The 23,850-nt window shown below is 48.5% G+C and overlaps 1 protein-coding gene across 4 annotated transcripts in view; it reads right to left on the bottom strand.

Annotated features, from left to right (window-relative positions):
* Positions 1–11,612: 11,612 nt before the first annotated feature.
* MYL4 (myosin light chain 4) overlaps positions 11,613–23,850 on the bottom strand; it is a 30,449-nt gene continuing 18,211 nt past the window's right edge. The window contains exons 1-8 of one of the 4 annotated variants that reach the window (XM_007175808.2): positions 23,708–23,810; positions 23,231–23,387; positions 20,357–20,384; positions 15,050–15,199; positions 13,417–13,590; positions 12,854–12,931; positions 12,239–12,283; positions 11,613–11,799 (exon numbers count right to left, since the gene is read on the bottom strand). In XM_007175808.2, coding sequence (XP_007175870.1) covers positions 12,255–12,283; positions 12,854–12,931; positions 13,417–13,590; positions 15,050–15,199; positions 20,357–20,384; positions 23,231–23,353 — 582 coding nt within the window. In that variant the 5' untranslated portion in view covers positions 23,354–23,387; positions 23,708–23,810 and the 3' untranslated portion in view covers positions 11,613–11,799; positions 12,239–12,254. The other 3 variants (XM_007175806.3, XM_007175807.3, XM_007175810.2) reach the window with 3 other exon arrangements.

Raw genomic sequence — 23,850 nt, 5'->3', positions numbered from 1 at the left:
GAAGGCACACAGAGCCTTTCCTCCAGAAAAAGCCTTTTCCCTGCTCTCCTACCCCCTAGCGCTGCTCTATTTCCAGGTCCCGACCACTTCCTGTCTTAACGATTACAAGAAGTTACCAGCCATGACCAGCTGACTCCTGAGATATGACAACTACACCGGAAGAACCTCGTCATTAGACCAAGGTCTGGGGCAAACAGAGGGCCCCTGGGATTCAGCTTTTCCCTGAAAGGATGACACAGAGTGGGGTGACTGTGAGCTCGAGTATGATCGGCAGCGTGCCTCACTTCCCCAAGGCTCTGGCTGCTTCCAACCCAGTAAGGCCTGCAATCCCCAGCCCGGACTGGGAAGCCCCAAGGTCTGAGGAAGGAGTGGAAGTGGAGAGCCCACACCTTGTGCCCTCCAACCAGAACCCCTGGCAGGAGAGCACCTCGACCTCTCAGGCTCCCCACCCTTCTCCCCTCTTGCTCCGGTCTCCTCCCCTCAGGAGCTCAGTCACCTGTGACTACCCCAAGGGTTGCGTTCCCCATCCCTGGATAGTTACTTGCAGCCACCTCTCACCTGTCTTCCTGGCCCTGTGTCTTTGGCCCTTCCCTGGGAACGCTACACTCTAGCCATCTCCTAAATGTTCAGAGGATTTTGCCTATGGTAAAACCTTCTGACTGGGACCATCCTAGTTAATGAATGCCCTGTTTCCTTTGCCCAGATCACAGAATGAACCTCTATTTCCTACTGCCTCAGAATTCTACTGGGCAATCCATTAAGCTCAGATGACAGAGTGGTGACAAACTCATAGCTAACATTTATCGAGGGTTTATTATGTGCCACGTGCTGTACTAAATGCTTCATAAATATTACCTTGTAAAATCCCCACAATACCCCTGAATGAAATGGGTGTTGTTTTTATCCCCATTTTACAGATGAAGACACTGAGGTGCAGAGAGGGAGAGTCCTTTGCCCAAGGTCACTCCCTGGTGTACTGTAGTCCTCAGTTCCAAACCCTGGCATTCTGGTTTCAGAGCCCAAACCCTCAATAATCAGGAGCCTGGTGGTTAATAATGGACATTTGGGACACTGTGGCAGGTGACCGTGAGTGTCCTTTAAGGCAGGGGGACAGAACTCTCAAAGTCCTTCAAAAACTAATTGTAGCATGGCAGAAGATGGAGGAGAAGCACATGGTAGAACTGCCAAAGGTACATGAAATTAGTTACATGGGTTAAAAAGCGTAAGTCCCTGCCCTATTTATGTGTGGCAATTTTTCCATTGTATTCTTTATCAAGCTAGAAAATGAAACCAAATAAAAAATATGAGTGATTATAGTGCAAGACTACTCCTAACAAGTCCAAATTCCCAGAAAAAAAGAAATTTAGTAACATGTCCTCCTTAACGGCAAGTCATGTCACGCAAGTGACTCACTGCCTCCCCTTTCTGCCCTCAAATACGATCTTCCTGCTCCACCTCTCCCCACAACAACCCTCAAGCTTCATCTCAGTCAGATGCCCCAGATACCACAAAGAGAGGACCAGAGGCCGGGGTCACTGGGGAACAGCCCCTCATTCCACCTCACCAGCTGGAGCCCAAAGCAGCCTTCCCCATTCTTTCTGAGGTCAGATTTTAAACTCCTGTTCCCTGGGAAGGGTCTCTCACTGACTTCTTATCTCTGGTCACTTCCTTATTCCAAATCACCTCGGTTTTTCTGCCTTGATTTTATTACATGCTGGTTTGATTTTTTTTTTTCCTTTTAACCTGCTAGCAGGTTTGCACCAAGGAACCTGGGTGCTTGGCTTTCTACTTCCTTGTGCACTCCTGTCATGAGGACATTTGGTGGCTGGAATGATACACGACAGCCAAATAAAGATAAGTTTTGAGGAGAAGGGAGAAAAAGAAATCAGACTCCTTAGAGAAGAGAGGGACTTCCAGAGTATCCTTGAGTCCTTTACTTCAAAAGGAAACTAAGCGACTTCCCTGGTGGTCCAGTGGTTAAGACTCTGCACTTCCACTGCAGGGGGCATGGGTTTGACTGGGCATGGGGCAGAGCCTGGAGGGGCCGTGGAAGGCAAGCGCACTGTAGCTGGTGCTTACGAGCAGACGTGGGTCTGAAGCTTCTGCCCACTCACTGAGTGTCCTTATGGGAGTTACTTAGCCTCCACCAGCCTCAGTTTCCTCACCTGTAGAATGGAAATAATTGCATCTGCCCCTTGAGGAGTCACTGGGAAGAGTAACCATACAAAGCACATGAAGCACTTGGAAGAGTGTTAAGCACAGAGTAATTATGCAGCACAGGGAGTTGCTATTATGATGAGTGTTATTTCTCTCTCCACTGTTTCCTGGGTATGTCTATCATTGGGGGATTTCCCAAAAGAATAATAGTTCTTTCATTTTCCTTCTTTTGCTAGAGCTGTACCCATTGCCTAGAATACCCTTCTCCCCTGCAGAGTTAATAACTGAGTCCTTACTATGTTATAGATGCTGTTTTGGTTTTGGGGTTTTTTTTAGATTTTTAAAAAACTTTTATTGGAGTATAGCTGATTTACAATGTTGTGTTAGTTTCAGGTGTACAGCAAAGTGAATCAGTTATACATATACAGGTGCTGTTTTAAGTGCTTTACATTGATTAACGCATTGGATCCTTGTAATAACCAAATGAGGTCAGTAATCCTATTACCCCCATTTTGTAAATTAGGAAATTGAGGCTTGGAGACCTTGCCCAGGGTCACACAGCTCATGAGTGTAGACCCATCCTGACCCTGAGACTACACTCTTAACTATGGCTCTCTTCTATGAGTGTGTATCAAAATCACCCCCATTCTCCACGGTTTCAGTGCCAGCCCCTCCTCCTCCAAAGAGCCTTCTATGATCTCCTAACTGGAAATGCAAAATGATGAAGATGTTTTACATACTCTTTTGGGTATGACCAAAAATTTGTGAGATGGGAATCATCGCCATTCGACAACGGACTCTGTTCTAAGAAAGATAAAACTGGTAGGAGAGGTCTTCCCTGGTGGCACAATGGTTGAGAATCTGCCCGCCAAGGCAGGAGACACGGGTTCGAGCCCTGGTCCAGGAGGATCCCACGTGCCACGGAGCAACTGAGCCCATGGGCCACAGCTGCTGAGCCTGCGCTCTAGAGCCCGCATGCCGCAGCTACTGAAGCCCGGACGCCTAGAGCCCGTGCTCAGCAACAAAGAGAGGCCACTGCAATGGGAGGCCTGCGCACTGCAATAAAGAGTTGCCCCCGCTCGCCGCGACTAGAGAGAGCCCGCGTGCAACAGGGAAGACCCAATGCAGCCAAAAATAAAATAAATTTAAAAAAAACAAAAAACAAAAAACTGGTAGGAGAGCGGGCATGTGAGTGCAGACCATCAAGAAGATTCATATCCACAGGGAACCCACCCGTCTGAGGGAGGAAGCCCAGCGGAGGCCATCGGAGTCGGATCAAGGAGAGAGGAGCCAAAGGGACCACGGGGATGTGGTGAGCCTGTGCGCCCGCGGCTCCAGCTGGGGGGTGCACACCCACGTGGGTTCAGCAGAGTCCGGAGCAAGACTCAGAGGGGTGTGGTAGCAATGCTTATTCAGCTACAAGCAGGGCCACAGAGGGAGTAAAAGTAAAAGGTGGAACTGCCTCTCTAAACCTAAGTGTGACCCAAGGAATGGCTGTGGGAGAGGGGGAAGTGAAGAGGGTCCTGAGAGAAGGCGATGTGCTATTTTAGAGATCGTGGTAGCCCGGAGGAAGGCTGGCCACAGCAGATGCAATGTCAAAACATTCAGAGGGAAGATAAACAGAATCCCACAAAGGCTCTCAAATAGCAGTCCTTAACCTTTTTTGGGTCTCTGACGTTTTTGAAAATATGATGAAAAGTACAAATTCTCTTCTTGGAAAAAGAGCATAAATGTACTCATGAGGGACTTTTACGGTTAAGAATCTCTGTTCCTTAACATAGTGTTGTAAGTCAATTATATCTAAATTATAGTTAGATAGATAGATAAGCACTTGCCATATGTATATATATATGTATGTATGTATATACATATATATATAAACTGGAATGAAATGCATCAAAAGGCTAATGGTAGTTTCTCTGAGGGGTGGGGATTATGGGTGACTTATTTTTTACTTTATGCTTTTATGTATTTTCTAGCTGTCTGAAGTGAACGTGTATTGCTTGTAAAATTAGAAAGAAAACAACGTGTCATTAAAATGAAAAAAATATATCACATTAACAGCTTAAAAAAAAAGAATCTCTGTTCCTATCACCAGAGGAATGGATGGTATTCAAAACTGAAATGCAAACAATTCAATAAGGAAACAGGTGGGGAAGGGGCTCTGAAGAGGCTGGTGGAGCTGAGGAAAGAGAGTTCAACAGCGTTCTTATCCAGAATAAACGGAAGGAGGGGCAGCCAAGGGCTTATTATGAACATAAAGCTGTGACATGGGGCTGTGAGAACAAGGCCAAGAAGGCGTGAGTCCCAAGCTAGGTGAAATTTTTTTAATGTTAAAATTAACCAAAATCGGCTGCACTAAGGTTCAGAGCAAGGAATACAGAAAAGGCACAGTCCTCAGTGCTACATGTGTGACATTTGCAGAACTCTCCAACCTCTCTTTGACCTCAGTTCTGTCTTTTCTCTCAAGAAGATTACTTTCCAGACTCTAACGTGGCAAACTACATTACTAAGAGGGAACTGAGCCCCAAGATAGAATGCATTAGACAGCAGCCGGCCACATGAAATGGATTCAAGAATCTCAGTGTGGAACAAGCACCGGCTGGGAGGTGCTGAGCTGAGAAAAGAGGAAACATCAACTTCTATCACGGGGAATGGTCTTAGGTCTTTTCTGGGTCACTTTGGAAGACAAATCCAGGACCAGTGGATGGAAATTTCAGGGATGTAAATGTCAGATTCCTACTAAGAAGAATAGAAATGATAGTTTTTCCCAAATGGAGTGGGCTATCTTGGGAGGTAGTGAGTCTCGTGTCATGGTAGGTGTTCAAGTGAACACTGGACAATCATTTTACAGGGCTTTTATGGAAGGGTCTGAATTAGAGGTCTCTTCCAACCCTGAAAGCCTGTGATTCTGTGGCTCAACAAGATTAGGGGAGAAAAGAATGAGTACTTTCCCAGCTTACACTGAATTTTTAAACTTTGCTTCTCTACCTCTGAATTGGTAGCACCTCACTCCAGAGTGCTATCCCTGCACACCCTTCCACCCTCTCTCTGTCATTCTTCCCTTCTCCTTGCCTCTTGTCCCATTCTCCAGTTACTTTTCTCACTCTTCTTTTATTCCTCTTTATTTCTTTTTATGTAAATCCTAAAAGGCAGAGACTGATTACAGTTGGCAAAGAAGAAGGCACCCTGTGCTTCCTGTCAGGAATCACACTCTCCGGGTTCTTGTCTGTTTCTATCCCATCCCATTTATATCCCACTCCTCTTCCATGACGCCCTCCCTGGCCATTCCCTGAGATCTGAGGGCTATGATCCCACACACACATTTCCCTCAATTCTTAGACACCTGCCTGGTGTCCTTTCTTCTATTTTGCCTTATAACATAGTTTAACTTTTCACCTGTAGATCATTTTTACTTCCATAGAGTATAAACTCATGGAGTGAAAGACCATGAGTGACTTTCCTTTCTTTTTTTTTCAACTTTTTAAAAAAATATTTATGTATTTATTTATTTATCTTTGGCTGCATTGGGTCTTCGTTGTTGCGTGCGGGCTTTCTCTAGTTGTGGCGAGCGGGGGCTACTCTTCGTTGTGGTGCAAGGGCTTCTCATTGCAGTGGCTTCTCTTGTTGCGGAGCACGGGCTCTAAGCACATGGGCTTCAGTAGTTGCGGCACATGGGCTCAGTAGTTGTGGCTCACGGGCTCTAGAGTGCAGGCTCAGTAGTTGTGGCTTAGTTGCTCCGCGGCATGTGGAATCTTCCCAGACCAGGGCTCGAACTCGTGTCCCCTGCATTGGGAGGCAGATTCTTAACCACTGCACCGCCAGAGAAGCCCAACTTTGCTTTTTGTCTCCCAAAGCACCTACAATTGTGCACGCCATAGTTATTTTGAATGAATGCTTTCTACCACTTAATATTCTAAACACATACACGCAGGGTGAAAATAAAACAAATGGACTAGAGCTGAGTACAGCGAGTAGTTAGTTGAGTGCTAAATGACCCATATCAGAGAGCTGGGAAGGATATTAAAGATGATCTAATCAACTTCCTTATTTTTCAACCTGTGGATCGGAAGCTGGGTGTGCTGTGGCTTAGGAGCACAGCTGGTCCATGTGCCAGGTTTCCACGTGTCCAGACAGCGTCCTCTCTCTGACCCCTCACTGCAAAACCTTTGTGGAGGCACTGAAGCAAGCTCACTAATAGTTGCGAGTCTTTGAAAGTGAATAAAACCTCCATTTTCCTGAAGGCATAGAGATGGACCAAGTGACTTCTGAAGGTTCCTTCCAACCCAGGCTGGGAATCAGTTTTTCTCTAATTCCCACTCCTGGGTGTCCTTTGGAAGCATGATGCTGCAATTGTACCATCCAGTGGTATGAGGCAGATATTGCACCACCAGCAGTCACCAGCATACATTCTACCTTAAAAGCCCTAGCTACCAAAGAGAGCTTGTAGAGGACGCCAAACACCTGATGGCACTTAGCTAAATGCTGCAAAGGAAAGGAACTGAGTGGGGAGAGCGTTAAGTCTCCTCCCTGTTCCTGCCTTGGCTCATTCCCTCTGACAATGGGAACTTTAAAGGACACTACCCATCCTCTCTGACATGGAGCAGAAAACTCTCCGCAACATTTGTCCGCAGGGTCTAGGGTGGGAAGGCAGCTGCACCAGGGCCCATGTTTACTGTACCAATCCCCGGGAGGCAGGAAGCTCAGCCTATGGGCATGTTCAGTCATCTTCCCCCCACAAAAGCAGCTGTCTCATGTCCCATCACTTGCCATCACCCTGTCAGGACTCACGCCATCTTTAGCTCCAGGCTGGAGCCCTCCTTCAATCCGCCCAAGAGCTGGGACACCCCTTCGCCTCCTCCTCCCGCCCTTACTCAACCTCCTATAGTGCTATCCTCTCAGGTCCACAGTCAGCCACCCCACAGGGTGGTGGAAGGGACCACAGTGGGAGCAGCCCTATTCCTATAAATTACATGGTCTGCTATGGGACTGAATTGTGTCCCCCAAAATTCATGTGTTAAAGCCCTAGCCCCCAGTCTCCAATGTGATGGTACTTGGAGCTAAAGACTTTGGTAATCATGTTTTGGTGAAGTCATGAGGGTGGAGCCCTCAAAATGGGATTAGTCTGTCTGTCTGTCTCTCTTTTTCTCTCTCCTCTTTTTTCTCTCTGTGAGGATACCGCAGGAAGGTAGTCGTCTGGAAGCCAAGAAGAGTCCTCACCAGAACTCAGTTATGCTGGCCCCCTGATCTCAGACGTCCAGCCTCCAGAACTGTGAGAAATAAAAGTCTGTTATTGAAACCACCTGGTCTATGGCGTTTTGTCATAGCAACTCAAGCAGACTAAGACATGGTCTCAGTCCTGGTTTGAAATATTGGAAGTCAGTCCAGTCAAAGAAAATCTCGGAAATAGCTCACCTTTTACCCATACCTCTTCCCAGATGGGGCGGTGCTGAGCCTTACTGATGGGCCGGGCAGGAGGAGGCTGGGGGAGAGAAAATGACAAGGAGGACAGGAGTTCTTCGGTCTTCAAATAAATAAACCCAACACCATAAGGAGGCCAATAAGTCATGCCAGTTCCTGAGGAGGTTCACCAAGTAGGAAACCTGGTGAGCTATTCCCTCAGGAGACGAGGCGGCTGAGCTGGAGCAGCCATCATGGACCATGAATAGAGGCCACACATCAGTGTCACAAGATAAAAGGAGCCTAGGTCCTGAGGACTTCGTGCAGAGCGGCTGCCATACCAGCCCTAGACTGCCAACCTCCGGACTTCGGTGGGAGGGGAAAACGCACTTTCATGTCTTATAAGCTGCTGTCTTTTGGTCTCCATAACCCACAGCCAAATATCAATATACTCATAACTGATACTGCCTTCAATAAATGTTGGCTGTTATCTGTCACATGATACAATTATTTAATGTCTGTCTTCCCACTAGATTGTAAGCTCCATGAGGGCAGGGACCATGTCTGCCTGGTTCAGTGTATCCTCAAGGCCCAAACCAGTGCTCTACACACGGCAGGCACTCAATCAGTGTCTGTCCAATGAGTCAGTAATCCCCTGCTCGTGCCCTTTTCCTACCTGAGCCTGAGCAGCAGACTTGGGGCATCTTCTCCTTTAAGGTCTCACTTAAAGCCCACCAAGGAAAATCATCCCTGTCACACCTCACTTCCTTCTGCTTCGTGCAGGTCCCTTGGAACTTACACTGTGTTGCGTAGATGAAGTTGTCCTGCTGTTGTTGTGATGATCATTCTCTAGTTAGTGCCCTGATGCTTATGTCCTTGCTTAACTGGATGATAAGCTACTTTGGCAGGGAAAACACTTTCATTTTTTAATCATTGGGAGCTTAACCCCAATTCCTCCTAAATGTATACAGGGGACAATAAATACTTTGTGGAGAAAGGGAGGAAAGGAGGGAGAGAGGGAGGGAGGAAGGGAAGGAGGGGGGAAAACCTGACAAGGCCCCAACACAGAGGACGAATGCTAGCATTTCAAGTTCGGGAGGGTGACTTTTAAAAAGGAGAAATAATGGGGAGTTCCCTGGTGGCCTAGTGGCTAGGATTCCGGGCTTTCACTACCATGGCCCGGGTTCAATCCCTGGTTGGGAAACTGAAATCCTGCAAGCCACACGGCACGGCCAACAAAATAAAATAAATGAAATGAAATAAAAATAAAAAGGAGAAATAAGTAAGGTCAAAAAGGAGCAGGCAGAATGGTAGGATGCAAACAAGAGAGAAGACTCCCAAGAGCTTAACTTGGAAAAAATTTCAAAGGCAGGTTGGTGTGTGTCAAAAAATGGGAAAATGTGGGATTCTGGGGACCTGGGCTCATCAGTCATTAGCTGTGACCTTGGGTAAGTCAATTCTCCTCTAAAGATCCATTTCCTCACTGTTACAATTAGCAGGTCTGACTCAATCAGTGGTCTTCTGGCTGTGCTCCAAGGAGCCCAGGGAGAGGCTCCAAGACGCTGGCATCCGGCCCTCACCTCCTCAGCCAGAGGAGCTCTGCTCCCTTCAGATTCATGCATTGGCTTCTGCACAGAATTTAGTTTGAGCAAAAGACTACGGAGCTAAAACAAAGTCTGAAAACCACTGGTGTCAACAACCCCGCTCACAACTACATGAAGATCTCAGGTTTTATGGTTCAACAGTTCTCTCCCAAAGCTGGAGCCCCTCCTCAAGGAAGAAAAGGTACACATGGGCCTTGGTCTCATCTTCCCAGCCAGACTTTAGATATTCTGAGAAGACTGAATTTGGGCTCATGGTTCTCAGTTTCCCATGACAACTTCCTGTTTGGGCTCATGGAATCTCAGCCTTGGCTGGATCTTTATCAATAAAAGATGTTTCACAAAATTCTGTGGCTGGATGCCTTGACAGGGTAGCAGAAAGGTTGTGAGAAGGAGCGTCTAATCCACCTTGGGTAGTTCTCAGGGTTGTAAGGGACGCCCATCCAGGGGTGACTGGGCCCCTGAGCTCTGGTATGTGTTCTGCTCACATGTGTGTCTTTATTTTTTTTTTTTTTCAAAGGTTCATGCACATGTAATTTTTTTTATTTAATTTTTTTTAAAATTTTTGTCTGTGTTGGGTCTTCATTGTGGTGCGCAGGCTTCTCGTTGCAGTGGCTTCTCTTGCTGTGGAGCGCGGGCTCTAGGTGCGCGGGCTTCAGTAGTTGTGGCACGCGGACTCAGTAGCTGTGGCTCGCCAGCTCTAGAGCGCAGGCTCAGTAGTTGCGGCGCACGGGCTTAGTTCCATGGCATGTGGGATCTTCCCTGGCCAGGGCTCGAACCCTTGTCCCCTGAATTGGCAGGCGGATTCTTAGCCACTGTGCCACTAGGGAAGTCCCCAGGAAGTCCCCTCACATGTGTGTCTTTAATTTCATTACATGTTCTTTCTCCTTCTTCCCAGCCTCTGGTTTCTTGTCTTCCTCCTTTTCCCACTTGCCTCCCCGCACTCCCCTGCCCTCCCAGCCTGAGGTCTGTCTTCCCTCTGAAGCCCTGACACTTTCCCAGAGTCCTGGGTACGGAGTCCTAGGTTTGAGCAGGGAGTCGGTGAGATGCCCAGAACAAGCAGGGCTGAATCAGGCACCAGGAGCTTTGCTCTCAGGGGAAGAGACACCTAAAGGGCCCACATCAAGATACAAGGACTGAGACTTCCCTGGTGGTCCAGTGGTTAAGATTCCGAGCTTCCGATGCAGGGGGCGTGGGTTCAATCTCTGGTTGGGGAACTAGGACCCCGCGTGCCATGTGGCGTGGCCAAAAAAAAAAACGGTACAAGGACCATAAACAAAATGTGGTACCTGCACACATACAGTAGAATACTATTCCTCCTTAGAACGGAAGGGAATTCTGACACTTGCTACAACACGGATCAACCTTGAAGGCATTATCAAAATGAAATAAGCCAGTCGCAAAAAGACAAATACTGTATGGTTCCACTTACATAAGCTGTCTAGAGTAGTCAAATGCATGCATAGAGACAGGAAGTAGAGTGACAGTTGCCAGGGATGGGGGAGAGGGGGAAATGGGGATTTATTGTTTAATGGATATAGAGTTACAGTTTCATAAGATGAGAAAGTTCTGGAGATTGGTTACACAACAATGTAAATATACTTAACACTACAGAACTGTACACTTAAAAATGGTTAAGATGGAAAATTTTATATTATGTGTATTTTACCACAATTTTTTTCTTTTTTTAAAAAAAACTTTTTATTTTGTATCAGAGTATAGTTGATTAACAATGTTGTGTTAGTTTCAGGCGTAGGGCAAAGTGATTCAGTTATACATATACATGTATCTATTCTTTTTCAAATTCTTTTCCCATTTAGGTTGTTACATAATATTGAGCAGAGTTCCCTGTGCTGTACAGTAGGTCCTTGTTGGTTATCTTTTTCTCTTTTTTGGCTGAGCTGCATGGCATGCAGAATATCCTAGTTCCCTAGGGATCAAACCCGCGCCCCTTGCAGTGTAAGGGCAGAGTCTTAACCACTGGACCGCCAGGTAAGTCCCTGGTTATCCATTTTAAGTATGGCATTGTGTACATGTCAATCCCAAACTCCTTAACTATCCCTCCCCGCAACACTTCCCCCTGTTTACCACAATTTTTTTTAAAAAGAAGAAGAAGCAAGGACTATTTGAGGAGTCCTTGGTATCCCCAGGGCTCAGGTGGCCCTCTTCCTATTTGTCACCTGGACGGGACGTAAGGTGGAGAGTGAGCCTTGGAAGGAAATGAAACTCCTCCTGATTACAGCTCCTCAAACTGCAGGCCATTCCTGAGCTCTCTGCTCATGGTCTGGCCTTCATGTTTCTAGATCTCTGGGCTCTGGCCCTTGTCCCCCAGCTCCCAGACACTGCTCATTTCTCTGAGGAATATGCATGAGGCCTCAGGTGACATTATCACACAGACTCACAAAAACCCAGCTCAACTAGTTAATTCATTTAAAAAAACAACTCAGAGACTGGTTGGAATCAGGGAACTCGGCACAGCCTTGCCGGAGCTGTTTATTTACGGGGAGGGCTATGGGCCCATGAGGTCCTCGGGGCTGCGGTGCAGTGGAGAGTCCAGGACTCCAACTCCAGCTCAGTCACTCTGGGCCTCTCGTTAACTCACCTGGGCTAAGGCCATGGGCCAGGCACCTGAAAGAAAGCACTAGATATACTAGTGAGATATACTCTAGATATACTAGAGGGCTCTACCTCACTCTCCATACCCCAGCCCCTGATCACAGACCCCACCCCTACCAGGACGGCACCAAGCCTGGGCAGGAGGGCGCAGGGGTGGTCAGGGAAAGGAGAAAAGAGGAACAGGGTCAAGGGCACCTGGGACCTGGCTCCTCACACACAGGAGCCTATACAGGAGGCCCCTCCTGAGGGAACGGTCTTGCCTTGAGAGACCCAAGAAGAGGCAGGAGGATGTGACTGATGAAGGTCAAGGTCAGGTGCAAAGACCAGGGAGGGCAGGGGGCAGGGCAGGAGGTGACAGGAGCACTAAGAGGGCAGGGGACTGATGGGCGGGGCCAGGCTGTTCTCCGCCCCCTGCAGTGCCCTGTGGGGCCCCAGAGGGACCCCGAAGGAGAGGCTGCACTCACCCTGGAGGGGTCTGCTTCACCCAGACATGATGTGCTTGACAAAGGCTGGGAAAGAAGACGGAAATCAGCCACTGCATTTGGCCCCTCTCAGCCCCTTAAACCTCTTCTCCCTGCTCTATACCGCCTGACCTCAAACCTTCCCAATACCCTTTCTTCAGACCATGATTCTTTCCCCCATTTGGGGTTGATGGGGGGAAGGTGGAAGGAAGGAAGAGACATAACCACTGCTCTGTGTCCATTCTCTGTGCTGGTACTTGACACAGATGAAATGAGCTACATTATCTCTGCCAATCCCCGCAACCTTGGGAAAGGGGCCAGCATCACCCCATTGCTCAGATGAGAAAACCAAGGCTCAGAGAAGGTAAGTGACTTGCTCAAGGTCACACAGCTGGTATATCACAGAGCTATCTCCGAAATCCATGCCCCTTCCATTACGCCATGATGTTCACTCCCAGGATAGAAAAAGAGCAATATCCACTGGGAGCTCACCAAAGCCCATGGGGTGCACATATTCCCTAGCTCCTGCATCTGTTCTGTTCTGCAGCCCAGCCCAGCCCAAACTGTACCCAACCCCCCATCTCTGCATGACCGGGGAAGCGCAGCATGAGCCGATACCTTCGTAATTGATGCAGCCATTGGCATCCTCCTGCCCTGCTAACAGCTGCTCCACTTCAGCCTCAGTCATCTTCTCTCCTGGGGCGGGAGGCAGTGGGCACTTAATTACAGATGGGCAAAGGAGGCACAGGCCAAACCCAAGCACCCCCTTGAGTCTGATGGCTCAAGACTTCCTGGATGTAGGAAGTGGCAATAGCAAAGCTCCCCAAGAGGCTTTGGAGGGTGGAGCCAAGGGTCTTAGGGCCCTTCCTAGTTCCCAAGGTCTCTCCCTCTGGCTACAGCCACCAGTGGGTGAGCAGACCAGGGCCCCAGTGACTGAGGCAAAGACAAGGACAGGAGCCCTGGGTCCCACCTCTCAGGCCTCACCCCTGCTCGGCCAACCTGCTCTCCTCTCCTTCCCACCCTGCTGAGCAAACCCAGTTGGGGAAGCAAGACAGGCCTGGATCAGGATGTGATCCTCAGGACGCAGGGACCCCCGTGTCTCCCCAACATATGCCACTCGGGCACTTCCCACGCCTCTGTTCCCCCTGCCCTCGGGCTCCACTTGTGCCCAGCTGGCATACCCAGGGTGGCGAGGACGTGGCGAAGCTCAGCGCCCATGACCGTGCCGTTGCTCTCCTTATCAAACACGCGCAGCCCCTCCACGAAGTCCTCGTAGGTGCCCTGCTCCTTGTTGCGGGAGATGTGCTGCAGGATGGGCAGGAACGTCTCAAAGTCCAGCATCTTGGCATTCATCTCTTGCGGCGGGGACGGGGAAGGAAAGGGGATTCGACGTGAGCTCGAGGGAGCAGAGGGTCAGGAGGGGTCTCACCCGGCTCTGCCAGGCTAGCCCGTCCCTGGCAGCACCCAGAGCTCAGCCGCCGCCACTTCTGGGTGGGGCACCCCATCAGCAATCCCGGAGGGCTCAGAGGCCCGGGAGCCAGGCAGGAGCTGGCGCTGGGCACTCTTCTCAGTGAAAGGACTAGGGCAGGAGGGAAGAGGGACCATGGCTCCACCCAGACCTCTGAGCTCCAGGTGGCCAGCGGGGCAGAGAGCTGAGGTGGCAGCAGTAGGCTTTGAGGGGCCCCAAGGGCCACACAGCGCAGGCCTCACATTCACAACTTAGACTTCTGACACGTGACAGACTCCCAGTCACAAGGGTAAACTGACAAAATTGCAAAAAGAAAATTCTGCATAACTCCAAATTTGGGTCCCATCACTAGACCACACTGCCTGGAGCAACTCTGAATCAATCATTTTTAAAAATGTGTGATTCTTGTGTGACTAGCACCCTTCTCCCACATTGTCATGTGTTAAAAGCTTTAATTTAATAGAGGTAAACCATTTTTAAATACCCCAAATGTTGGCATTGCTTTCTTTTATAACCCAGGAACCTCCCACAGTGGAAGAGCCCAGATATCTTTCGACTTCTGAGAAGCCCTGCTGACACCGGTAGGCTCCTGGTCCTCTGGCCCTTCTGGCCCACATCCTTCACCCCCCATCGGTGTCTTCACCAGCAAGAGCAGGAGGGGAAGGGGCCAGAACCAAGGAAGGGAGTAGAGCCAAAATGGGGCCCAGGAAGCTTCCAGAGATGGCCCACCCTGGCTGGGGGCTCCTGCCCAGGTCTGCCTGGCCCCGTCCTCTCAGAAGGACATGTGTGTTAGGGCAGCTGTTAACTTGACTGCCATGGTGACAGGTGACATTCACAAATGTTGCCACTTGCACCACTTTCTAAGCTCTCATTCACCAAAATCTATCAAATGCAAACGAGTGAAAGAAGCATCGTTATAGAGCTAATCTTGAGTCTGCTCTAATTTATATTAAATGAATAATTTGCAATCCTCAATGATCTAACCATCATTAGAAACAGGACAGCTCAGTGCTGTGACACCTCGACCACAATTTGCTGGTGGGGAAGAGGGGGGCGCTGGCCAGTTATCAGCTTCCCTCCAAGCTTCCCTGCCCCATGTCCCTGGCACCCTCGGTGTCAGAGGAAGACACTGAAGAAGTAGAATGTCGCTTCTGCTCCCCAGGAGCTCCCGCCCTCATGGGGAAAACAAGAACAAGCCCAAGTCACACTCTTTGAGGGTCAACTAAGTGCCAGGCGCTTCCAGGTAATTCTAGCAATGGGAGGAGGGTAACCTGGGGAGGGTAGGTGGGTCTTGAAGGGAGAGAGCCCCAGGGCCGGCGGGGAGACACCACGAGGCCCACGCTGACCTTCCGGCTTGGGCTTGCCCAGGACACGCAGCACCTCGGCGTTGGTGGGGTTCTGGCCCAGGGCCCGCAGCACGTCCCCGCACTGCCCGTAGGTGATCTTCAGCTCTCCCTTCGGGGTCCGGTCAAACAACGAAAAGGCCTCTTTGAACTCTGCAGAGAAAAGACTGGCTGCAGCCCCCGGGGCCAAGCGAAGGCGGTGGCTGGGGGCTGATCCGCCTCAGCGTGGTTGATAAAACATTTCAGTATTTCCCTGCAGCCATCATCCCAGCCGCTCCCTGTAACCCATCCCCACCCCATCTTCTGACAACTAAAGAAGCATCCTGGAGCCCCACGACCTGTTCCAGCGCTGGGCCTGGGATCTCTTCCATCGATCCCTTGTCACATCATTTGAAGTCTCCCCTGCCCCCGCCCCTCCCATCCACCCATCCTTCCCTTTGCAGGTGAGGTGGCTGACTGTTGAAAGAGGCAGGGAAGTGAAAAGAGCGGTGGCTGAGGAGTCAGGATTCCTGGGTTCTCCTCTCGGCTCTGCCAAGCAGCCCAGGGCTGGGTCTCAGTTTCCTTGCGCACGCACAGAAAGTAAGGCTCCACCACCCCACCCCCCGCCCCACCTCCCAGTTACTAGGAGTGTCAAAGGAGGTGGCAGTGTGTGGAGGCACTTTGCAAAGTGAAAAGACCTGTTCAAAAGTCAGCTAATATCAGCACTGCCTGTTCCAGGCTGAGAGGGGGCTCCCAGGCGGGACAAGGTGACCTCGTGGAAACAGTCAGCCCGCCCCAGCGCTACCACTGACCCGCAGGTGGCCTCGGGCAAACTCCTAACTCCCATGGGCCCTCTGTTTCTTAGCTCTAAGTAAGGATACAGTGTCCACCTGTGTGGGCGGCTTGGGGGATTACAAAGCACTCCAAGCATGGTGTCTAGCATGTGGTCAGGGAATCAACAGATGCTGGTTATTATTATATTTCCTAGTTCTGGAGCCAGACTCCCAGAAGGTTCCAGGGCAGGTGTCCAAGGGGCAAGGCTGAATGAAGGCACTCCTGGGCCCTTTGCAAAGAACCTTAATTCCTAATCAATTTGGATTCAACCAACTCCTCACTGGGAATAATATGGACTGGGTATGGCATTGAAATTACCTCATGCTACCCGCGAAGAAACGGTTTACTAAGCAGATTAACAATATAAACCTAAGAAGAATGTGTGAACTACTTAGGAGAAAAGCTGCTTTTAATCCTCTCTAAGCACTTTAGAAACACTTATTTCCTTTGATGCTGCATATGGATTATTTACAAATCATTCCACATATCAAAGCAGGTTCCCCAAGACATTTACCTGCCACTCTTTATTAGGCTTTGTATGAATTTCAAAGATATAAAACTGCATGTCTTTCAAATTACTAAATAATTGAGTTCAAATTCTGTTTCCATTGCTTAGTAGCTGTGTGACCTTGGGCAAGTAAATATTTAACCTCTGTAAACCTCTTCTCTTCTATAAACGGCACCTACCTCATAGGGTCCTTAAATTTCATTCAAATACAATACAATAATGTACGTAAAAAACCTTAACTCTGTGTCTTAACACAGAGTAAATTCTCCAACAATGCTGTTAGTAATCTCTTACTGAGTTTAATCCCAATTTTACCACTTAACTGTGTGATCTTGGCCAAGTCACATAACCTCACTGAACTTTGTCCTCTGTCAAAAGGAATAGCATTGACCTCACAGCTTTGTTAGAACAATTTAATTTTTTTTTAACTTTTAAAGCAATTAGCATGGCTTCTGGCACAAATTCATTGTTCAATAAATATGGTAGTTGAATCTGAACTCAGACTTTTTGATCTTCTCCTAATTCATTCAGAAGAGTGAGGGCAAACTTAATAAAAGTAGGAGTCTCTACTTAAAAGAAGAATGACATTTAATAGAAGGATGGAACAGGAGGGAAATAACAAGAATAATGACCTACGATTTGAGCACTTACTGTGGGCCAGGCTCTGAGCTGATAACTTTGCATGAGTTATCCCTTTCATCTTTACAAAGACTTTATGCTATAGCTATTATTATCCTCATTTATAGGCCACTGCAGATGTGCCTTCCAGCCAACTATTAAGGAAACCAAGTGAGGAAGAGGAGGAGGAGGAAGAGGCCTGCTATACCAGCTAATGTTCCCGACTGCTGGGAAGGCTGGTATGCACATAAAAACCAAACACTGAAGTCTAGGATAACTACTAGGAGGAAAACAAGGCCAGTGTGATCTCGAGGTATATGAGAGATGAAGTTCATTGTCCCAGAAGAAACTTCTGAAAGATCTGTAGTAGGGAGCTGCCTGCTAGAGCAGTGAACAATGGTGGTGATCCCTTTCCAGAAGGATATGGAAATATGGACCAGAGAAGGAAGTCAGGACTTAGAAACTAATTCCTATGAGAAAATAAATAAATAAATAAATAAATTGGAGTCATATCACCTGGAGATCATAAAGCTAGGAAGGGATCTGATAACTATCTTCAAATAGATGGAGGGTATCTAGAAGATGCTGAATAGAGTCACAGAATTTCTGAATTGAAAAGAACCAAATACCCTCACTTTGCAGATAAGAAAATCCAGGTTTAAAGAAGTGACTTGCTCTAAGTCTCATGGCCAATAGTGGCAGATTTAGGGCTAATATCAAAGTCTCCTGGTTGCAGATAACCTTCTTTCCAGCAAAACAGGAGAAAACCATCTTCAGTTTCACCAAAGAACAAATGAAGAGATAGGAATAAAATTAAAGCAAAAACAATTCCAATCCAACCTAAGGAACAATGCCTTCAAAGTCAGAGGGATGAAAGGCTGGAATGAGTCAGGCCCCAGCCCTGAAAATCTTCACGGAGAAAAGAGGCAACCAGTTGTCTCAGTTGGCTTTGACCAGGATTCCCATTTGGGAAATGAGAATTTTTTATCATTAGTTGATGTTCTAGTCCTCATGGGTACCACTGTGTTTGTATATACACTGAGTATATATTTAACTAAAATGAATTAAAATTTATTTTAAGAATTTCACAGCACTACAAACTATCGATGGAAAGTGAGTGTCCACAGGGTATTGCAAAAATGGAGTCGGACTCAGTTCACTTGTTTCAAAATGCATCTGCCATCTCTCATGCCCTATTGGTGGGTAACTGGCATCACTTTTTTGGAGGGAAACTTGGCAATAACTATTAAAATGCACATATCCTTTGACTCATTGCTAGGAAGTTCCCTGGGGAAAGCATTATTTCCCCCAACTGGAAACAACCTGAAGGTCTATCAATGTGGGCCTGATTGGATTAAAAGGTGCATCCACGTGTGAGAATCTATATAACTGTTTAAAAGAATGAGGTAGAACTGTTGGTGTTAAATATAAAAAGATATTTAAATATATTATTAAATAATATGTACTGGGGCTTCCCTGGTGGCGCAGTGGTTGAGAATCTGCCTGCTAATGCAGGGGACACGGGTTCGAGCCCTGGTCTGGGAAGATCCCACATGCCACGGAGCAGCTGGGCCCGTGAGCCACAATTGCTGAGCCTGCGCGTCTGGAGCCTGTGCCCCGCGACGGGAGGGGCCGCGATAGAGAAAGGCCCGCGCACCGCGATGAAGAGCGGTCCCCGCACCGCGATGAAGAGTGGCCCCCGCTTGCCGCAACTGGAGAAAGCCCTCGCACGAACCGAAGACCCAATACAGACAAAAATAATAAATAAATAAATAAATAAATAAAAAAGAAAAAAAAATAATAATAATATGTACTATGTTATACATTGTTAAACCCAAATATATATTAAATAAAAGATGCAGGACAGTATGCACCACATGACTCAATTTGTATAAACTTTACACATACATACATACATACTGGTATAACATTATATGTTTTTTTATCAAAGGATACATAGACCTATTAACAATGATTGTCTTGGGGAGAGGGGATCAGTATGAGAGGAAAGCAAGGGGAAAATATTTTTAATTTTCTTTATTTTTAAGTAGTATATGATTTTTTTTTTACCATGTTCATGGATTAGTTTAATTTTTAAAATATAGTCTGTGCTTAAAATCAAGGGGTTGAATCAGGTGACCTTTCAAGGTCCCTTTCAATTCCTATGATTTTATGTCCAGGAGGCATTCGGTGGGGGAAACAAAGGGATAAATTGCAGTGAGGGTGGATCCCAGCTGTAAAGTAGATATCACTTGATGAAACATTTCATTCTCAAAACACCAGACTCCTACAGAAGAGGGCTGAGGGGCAACAATTAAGTTGGAGGGCAGGAGGTCTCGAGGCTTGTCTTGAAGCTAATAATACTTATATTAAGTTGAGAAAACAAATTGTCTTCATCAAAGACGGAGAAGGGCTGATGGAGATCACAGGTGGACTAAGGCACCCTCAAGTCACCGCTGGTCCTGCCACCATTAGGGGGTGAGCATCTTGGCAGACTTCAGGATGCAGGGAGAGGGAGCTGGTAACCTAAGGAGGGCTTTCCAATAACAAACCAGAAATGAGGGCTTCTAAATATCTTGGATAGGAGATTATAGAGTGGAGGGAAAAAAAGGCATTTTTGCTGTGCATCTATTATGTTCCAGGCAGTCTGGCAGAGTAGTTCAGAACTGAAGTCTGGAATCAGATTGCCTGAGTTAGAATCCTGGCTCCACCACCAACTGTCTGTGTGAGACTGGGCAAGCCACCCAACCTTTCTGTGCCTCAGTTTTATCACCTGTAAAGTGGGGTGGTGATAGTCCCTACCTCACAGGGTTGCGGTGAGAATTAAAAAAACGAATCCACGTAAAGTGCTTAACTAATAACATGTAGTAGGTGAAAGTGAGCAGAGAACACACCTATACTTGCTATTTTGCATAACTGTTTTCCAGTCACGCCTTTGTGTACCCTGACTCAAATACGGGTTTGCAATGATGATGATGATGATGGTGATGGTGATGGTGGTGACAGTGATGATGGTGATTGTGATGGTGGTGATTATGAGGGTGGTGATAGTGATGGTGGTGACAGTGATGATGGTGATTGTGATGGTGGTGATAATGAGGGTGGTGATGATGGTGATGGTGGTGACGGTGATGATGGTGATTATGAGGGTGGTGATGGTGATGGTGGTGATAGTGATGGTGGTGACAGTGATGATGGTGATTGTGGTGGTGGTGACAGTGATGATGGTGATTGTGATGGTGGTGATAATGAGGGTGGTGATGATGGTGATGGTGATGGTGGTGATTACTATTATGGTGGTGACAACAACTCCTCCCCAGGAAGCGCAACAGAGAGAGTGTGGTGGGATAGGTGGGGTTGCTAGTACTCACCTTCGATCTGGTCAGCAGTGAAGTCTATCTGTGGAGAGAAACACAGAGGAATGAGGGCTGGGACAGCTAAAGCCTTCCAAAGGGAAGGAGAAGCGGCTTCCGCAGCAATCGGGTCACCTCCAGCAGACACTGATGAGGACGGAAGGAGACTACGGGCTGAGAGTCAAACACCGGCCTCCTGACAACTGGGCCACAACTGACAGGCTGTCAAATAATGCAGCCTCCAAAGCTCTCTCAGCACCACTTGTTAAGTGATGGCTCCAAATGAGAGGGAAAGAGAAACACTCTGAATAACTCTAGACCCCACACTGACTCCCTATTATAATTCCTTTGGGTCGAATGTAAATTCCGTCCCAGCGGCTGTAAACAGCCCTCGCATCCACCCCTTCAGTCTCTCCCCTTTCTACTTGATGCTGACTTTCAACCCACCTCCTTCAACAAAGCCTTCCCTCACCCCCTCCATCCCAGCCCCTCCTTCGGCACACATCCCTCTCAGGCGGGCCCTGGATGCTTCCTGTTTTCCTGTCATGCCTTTATGTGTACTGTGACTCCATGAAGCCAGGGTCCCGGCAGGGCAGGGGGTTTGCCAGAAAATGCCTGGCATAGAGTAGGCACTCAAAATATATTTGTTGAGAGGAGTAAAGTTTGGGTTTTCCCCCCTAAATTCAAATCTGAGTACAGAAGAAGAAGGTGGAAGGCTCTGAAGATGAATGACAATGAACAAGCATGAGTCATTATTTTAATTTAGGATCTTGCATGTTACTTCATGGTCCTTATCTACCACCACCACCCCCTCAAATCCCCTCTCCGCTGGTGGTGGTAACCAATCCTGGAGCATCTTCTTTGTGTGCCACCATTCCTAGTCTTGATTCTGCTGCTCTGTGCCCATCCGAGGCTGACCTCGTTAATGAGGACCACTGGAGGTGGCCGGAACGAGCTAGGAGAGCAGGAGAGGGGTTACACTGTGTTGGGAAGAGAACTGGCTGTGCCCAGGAATGGACTTTGCCGAAGGAGTAGGGGAGGGTTCGTCAGAAAGTTAAAGAAACCCCCTAAATGGGGTAAAGGATGCTTTGAATGAACCTTCTGGGGAACGGTGCAGTTTGCCTTACTTTGCGATACTTTAAGCCCCAGGATTAAACATTGTAAGAGAAATTAGTATAACAACATAACATCTGAATATATGGTCATAACCACACACATTGGGCTTAAGTTTACTTTTGCTCTATTTTTGAGCAAAGAATCTTCTAAGCAAAGGAACTGGGTAAAGTATAATAATAGTGAAAATAGTCTTCATGAAAAATACCTAATTTTATTTTCCACTTTAAAGCAATTTCAACAACTCCCAGAACCGGAAAATCCAGACATGGAAAAGAGAATTGCAACCAGATGTGAGAAATTGGGGAAGGTGGGTGGATGGAGGGAAGTGAGAGACCAAAGAGAAGGAACTCGGATGATACCACTAGGCAGCTCTTGTCCAGACTAGGCTGTCCGATGGGAACAGTGCGTTATCAGAACAAATCAGAAATCCAGGTTTCCTGAAGGGGGAGATTGTCAGCTTTTCTTGCTAGGCTTTGCCCAGAGAGGGAGCGATGTATGACCTAGAAAACCTTCAGGTACTTTCAAGGTCTTACCCTGTGCCTCAGTTTCCCCAGAACGTCCCATGTCTTGGCCAAGCCAGTTCTGCTTAAATTCCGCCCCTTGTAGGGACTACCATAGATCAACCCCAGGGTTCTGGGCACAGTGGCAGGGTCTCCCAGGGCTGTGGGTACTAGGAAGTATCCTGAGAGAGACAGGGAGGGTCAACCAGTTAGAGCTCTGGGGGCTAGTTTCTCTTCCTCTTTGTCACAGAACCAGGTCCTGAGCTCTAATTTTGATCTGATTCCTCACCACCCCCAGCCCTGCCCTGAGGCTGATATACCCAAGGGCCCACCACTCCCAACCTGCTATTAATAGCCCTTCATACCAGTAGCCACTTGACCTCTTACATTCTGGTGCCAAAGCTTAAAACTGCTTCAGTCTCCAGAGGCCTCTGACCCCCTCCTTCATTGGCCCATCCCCTCCCCGTTCCATTCCTTAAGCAGCTGGGCCAGATAGCTGGGAGGCCTAAAATGACTGAGTCAGCAGGCAGGGTCTACACCAGCTCCAAGGAGAGGAGCCTTTCAGGGCGAGGGGAGCGCGGTGGGGCAGAGAGGGAATAGGGCTGCGGCGGCAGACGGAGCCTGGCCCAGCTCCCACACCAGGTTAGAGAGAGGGTCTCGGCCTGGGCTAGGCCAGGCCACTGCATGCTCCAGATAGGAGCCCAGGCTAAGGGCACAGAAGGAGGGGTCCACCTGGGTGGGGAAGAGGAGAGAGAAGCAGGCTCTTCTCATCTTATCTAGGGCCTCCCTGCCCTCACCACCCACCCAGTGCAAGGGTCTTTGCAGGTGAAGCCTTCCCCAGACCCCAGCACCCAGAGAGCAGGGCTCTCTCGCTCTTTATATCACCTACTCCCAGTTACACTGGAAGTTATCATTCTGTGTCTGTTCTCCATAAGAAATCACACAGTCTTTTTTACTTCACTATGGTGGTCCCCACAGTGCCTTAAAGAAAGTTTAGGTGGTTGGTTGGTTGTACCTCCCTGCCATTCCCAACTTTGCTGGGCAAATTTGGGATGACAGAGCAGGGCTTCCTCAGACAGAGCAGAAAAGCCTGCAATCCAAAATAGCCCTCACCAGCCCCAGCACCTGCTCCACGCCCCATGGGACTGTGAGTGGGGGATGGACACCGCAGCCCTCACCGCGGTCCAGCCTCCATGAAGGAGATCTCTGAGCTCCAGGGCAAAGAGGACCCTGAATGTCATGCCCACCCCCATCCCAGTGGCTGAGGCTCACTTACCTTTATACTCTTGGGATCAAAGGCAGGTTCCTTGTGGAGCTCAGGAGGTGGGGCAGAGGCCAGGGCTGGGGCTGAGGCTACCTTGGCCGCTTCCTTCTTAGGCTCAGGCTTCTTGGGAGGCATGTTGTCTTGTTGGGCTCTTCCGCAGAGCTGGGACCTAGGAAGGAATCAAGAGATGCGGCGCCCAGGAGATGAGACGGGAGACTGGGCTGCCTCCTGCCCCTTTTATCCTGGGCAGGAGCCCCCACGGAGGGGCTGGGTGATCGCAAGAGCAACTGCTGCTGACTATAAAAGGAAGAAACACCAGCAGGGTACAGCTGACAACTGTGCATTGTCACCAGGTTTGGGGCTACCGGCCCCCTCCCCCTCCCCATCCCCCTCCCCCCACACCTCACACTCCTCATGACCTCCACCTCTGGGTCAGGCTGACCCCTTCCTGCCAATCAGTGGACACCCAGAGGGGCCAGGGAAACAGACCCTCTCAAAAATGCCAGAGTCCAGCCAGAGAGATGAGCTGACTTGAGCAGTTGATAATCCTCACACAAAGCCCAGGGGAGGGCGAGGCTTTTTTTAGTCCCTCCTGAACAGAGGCAACCCACTGCACATTCCTTTTAAGCCAA

This window comes from Balaenoptera acutorostrata, chromosome 20 (assembly GCF_949987535.1).
Source record: "Balaenoptera acutorostrata chromosome 20, mBalAcu1.1, whole genome shotgun sequence".
Classification (NCBI taxonomy): domain Eukaryota; kingdom Metazoa; phylum Chordata; class Mammalia; order Artiodactyla; family Balaenopteridae; genus Balaenoptera; species Balaenoptera acutorostrata.
Note: the sequence above shows the minus strand (reverse complement) of the source record. Positions and strands in the feature narration are given on the sequence as shown.